Source organism: Lactuca virosa, chromosome 3, assembly GCF_052849685.1.
Source record: "Lactuca virosa cultivar CGN04683 chromosome 3, Lactuca_virosa_CGN04683_v6, whole genome shotgun sequence".
Taxonomy (NCBI): domain Eukaryota; kingdom Viridiplantae; phylum Streptophyta; class Magnoliopsida; order Asterales; family Asteraceae; genus Lactuca; species Lactuca virosa.
The window spans coordinates 313,097,743-313,100,786 of record NC_136428.1 but is presented as its reverse complement, the minus strand read 5'-3'; the positions used below and the strand labels follow the sequence as shown (position 1 = coordinate 313,100,786).

General features: G+C 38.0%; 1 protein-coding gene across 1 annotated transcript; it reads left to right on the top strand.

Moving 5' to 3' along the window:
* The first annotated feature begins 372 nt into the window (after positions 1 to 372).
* LOC145167333 (uncharacterized) lies at positions 373 to 2,833 on the top strand. Its single transcript, XM_079086511.1, has 3 exons — positions 373 to 696; positions 1,095 to 1,206; positions 1,954 to 2,833. Exon 3 carries the CDS (start codon positions 1,967 to 1,969, stop codon positions 2,702 to 2,704), a length of 738 nt encoding a protein of 245 aa, XP_078942637.1. The 5' UTR covers positions 373 to 696; positions 1,095 to 1,206; positions 1,954 to 1,966; the 3' UTR covers positions 2,705 to 2,833.
* Positions 2,834 to 3,044: the final 211 nt, after the last annotated feature.

Sequence of the window (3,044 nt, the reverse complement as noted above, 5' to 3'; positions counted from 1 at the left end):
AACCTGCTGTAAATCGATGGTGAATCAACAAAAATCAAGAATCGATGGAACCTTAGTGTTTTTAGGAAGGATTCCGTAGTTCTCATGTTTTAAGAATGAAGTATTCGTGTATCAATTTCAAACGAAGTCAATAGCCAAACGACACAGTTTTAAGTATCGGGTATCTAATCTAATATATCCTTAAGGGTATATTTACTTTGATATATATATATATATATATATATATATATATATATATATATATATATATATATATATATATATATATAAATTTTAGCTATTTTCCAAGATGCTATTAAAAATTTAAATTATATATTATCTTTTTTTCCTCTAATAAAAGTCGCATTTTCATTTTTAAAACTTAAAACAGGCGTGACAGGGCTGGGTTGTTCGAGTAACAAAGTAACAAACTCATAGATAGGCCATACCATAGCACAACCCTACCCAATCCCCGTCGTTTGCGATAAACCAGCGACACCACTCCCCACTACCCTTCACCATCTCCATCACCTCCCTGCCGGCCACCCCTTCCGCTGTCTCCTTCCTCTCTCGTACTAATCGATAAAACTCTTTTTGCTTAGACAAAACAAAATCAAAGCGCAACCTAACCAAACCTCTCTGCCCCCTATTTGTTCATCGATTTTATCCCCTCCCAAAGTTCTGTCAAGGTTCATTTCCGGCAAACGTTCATTCAAGGTATTTTGTTCTTTATGTAAACACGAGTATTCTTAGTTTGGATTATGATAGCTTCTGTTTTGTTGAGGTTTTGTGATATAAGGAATTCTAGATTTGTTTTCCCTGGATTATTAGCATTTGTCATAGTCTCTTTGCATTGGTCGGATTCATCGAATCTATCATCGTTGTCTTTCTAATCACTTTCTGTTAAGGAATCATCGATACACCGGTGTAATTGGTTATTTCAAACGTTTTCTTAGATATCTCTTCTGTTGAGTTTATCGTTCTTGAACAATTAAATAGTTTCTCTCTCGTTGTTTGATTTTGATTTGAGTAAAGTGTTCTGTTTCTTGTTTTGGTTTTGTTTGTGCGATCGAGTCTCAGTATTGTGCTGATTGTGTTCCTTGCAATAATTTTAGGGTTTACTCTTGATAAACCCTAACATCTTCATCGTGGATACTGGCTTTCTTTGGGCGATTCTGGACCTTTCTTCCAATATCTGCAGCGCTTATCTTCTATTGAAGAAATTATGTAAGTTGTTCTATCCTTTCTACTTGTTCCTTTTTCTTGTACTCACTGCTTCTTGCTTTGATGAACATACTGTTTGCTGGTTTTGTTTCTGTGCATCTTGTTGCCTTTACTTTCATATTTACATGTGTGCTCTATTCCTCATTTCCTCCTAGTGCTGTGTAGATCTTGACCTGTTATCTGAATTGGTGTGGAATCCTAGTTAAAACAGTGTTTATGGTGGTTGATTGTTGTGCTTGTTTGGCTGTCTTGTCTGTTATTGAAGATTCATCTTTCGTTAATCAGGGCACCATTATTGTTGGGGCTGTTGAGATCAATGTTCGTGTCTCAATAATTGTGTTTAAATTGGTTTTAACTTTTAAGTATGGTCTGTTTCAAACAATCCATATATTCAAAGAGATTTATCATTCCTAGGGTGGGTGATAAGATTTGAATTCCACTCTTTATTTTTTCATTAAAAGACCAAATTGTCCTCAAATGATAAACCTAATGGACACAAACATGTTCATCCTTTAGTATAATTTACTTTTCATTTTCTTTTTATCGATTCACAAATCAAACAGAAAACAAAAAAGAAATGTGATTGATTTCCATTCCATATTTCCAATTCTAGCGAACTAAACACGTGAAAGATTGGATTCCAATTCCTTTGACAGATTCCATTCCTCAAAAAGAAAAGCATCATATGAACCAACCAAACTTTACAACTTTTGTGTTTTTGAGTTGTAAAACTTTACTTGTTTGATACAGATTTTCCACAAAGATGCCCTCACGAATTGCACAAATCCGACTCACGAGTTCACACCCTCAAGTCTACGAGCCATGCGATGACTCATTCGCTTTGGTGGACGCGCTGTTAGCCGACCGGAAACACCTCTTAAACCACCGCCCCTCAATCTGCATCGAAATCGGAAGCGGAAGTGGCTATGTCATCACTAGTCTCGCTCTCATCCTCCAAGACCTCAAAACCACTCATTACTTTGCCACAGACATCAACCCAAACGCCCTAAAAGTAACCCACGAGACCCTCCAAGCCCACGGGGTCCACGCCGAGTTGCTAACCACCAACATTGCCGCCGGGCTCGACCGGAGGCTCGCGGGGATGGTGGATGTGATGGTGGTGAACCCGCCGTACGTGCCGACACCCGAGGCGGAAGTGGGCGGTGATGGGATTGCTGCCGCCTGGGCTGGCGGTGAAAATGGGCGGAGTGTTATCGATAAGATTTTGCCGATTGCTGATAAGCTTTTGTCGGAAAAAGGGTGGTTGTATATGTTGTTTCTTGCTGCTAATGATCCGTTGCAAATATGTTTGGGAATGAGGGAGAAAGGTTTTGCTTCAAAGATTGTGGTTCAGAGATCGACTGAAGAAGAAAGTTTACATGTGATTAAGTTTTGGAGGGAATTTGATGGAAATGAAGGGGGTTCGTTGGGTAAAATGGGGTCTCCTAGGGGGTGGGAGTTTTTGGTTTCTCAGTTTTCAAGGTTGTCGTTTCGGAAATAAGGGTGATAGTTGTTTTTGTTGATTGTTAAGGGGTAAAAAGTGAAAGAACTTGTAAGTGGGTGGTGTATATTTTTTTCATCTCTCTTTACTTTGAGGCAATGATATAGTGCTAATATGGTTTTGCTTTTTGCTTTTTGAGGTCATAATCTTTTTATTTCCCTTGGGAAGCATGTTTGCTTACAAAAGTAAGTTTTTATTGAATCTTTAGGAACTAGCTTTTTAGTGGTAGTAATCGAGATTGGAGGAATCGTGAATGGAATAGAGCCTTACAACGGAATTAATTTTTAATTTGTAGTCTTTGATGTGCAATATTTTTGTCTGTTTGTCACGTAGGAATGAA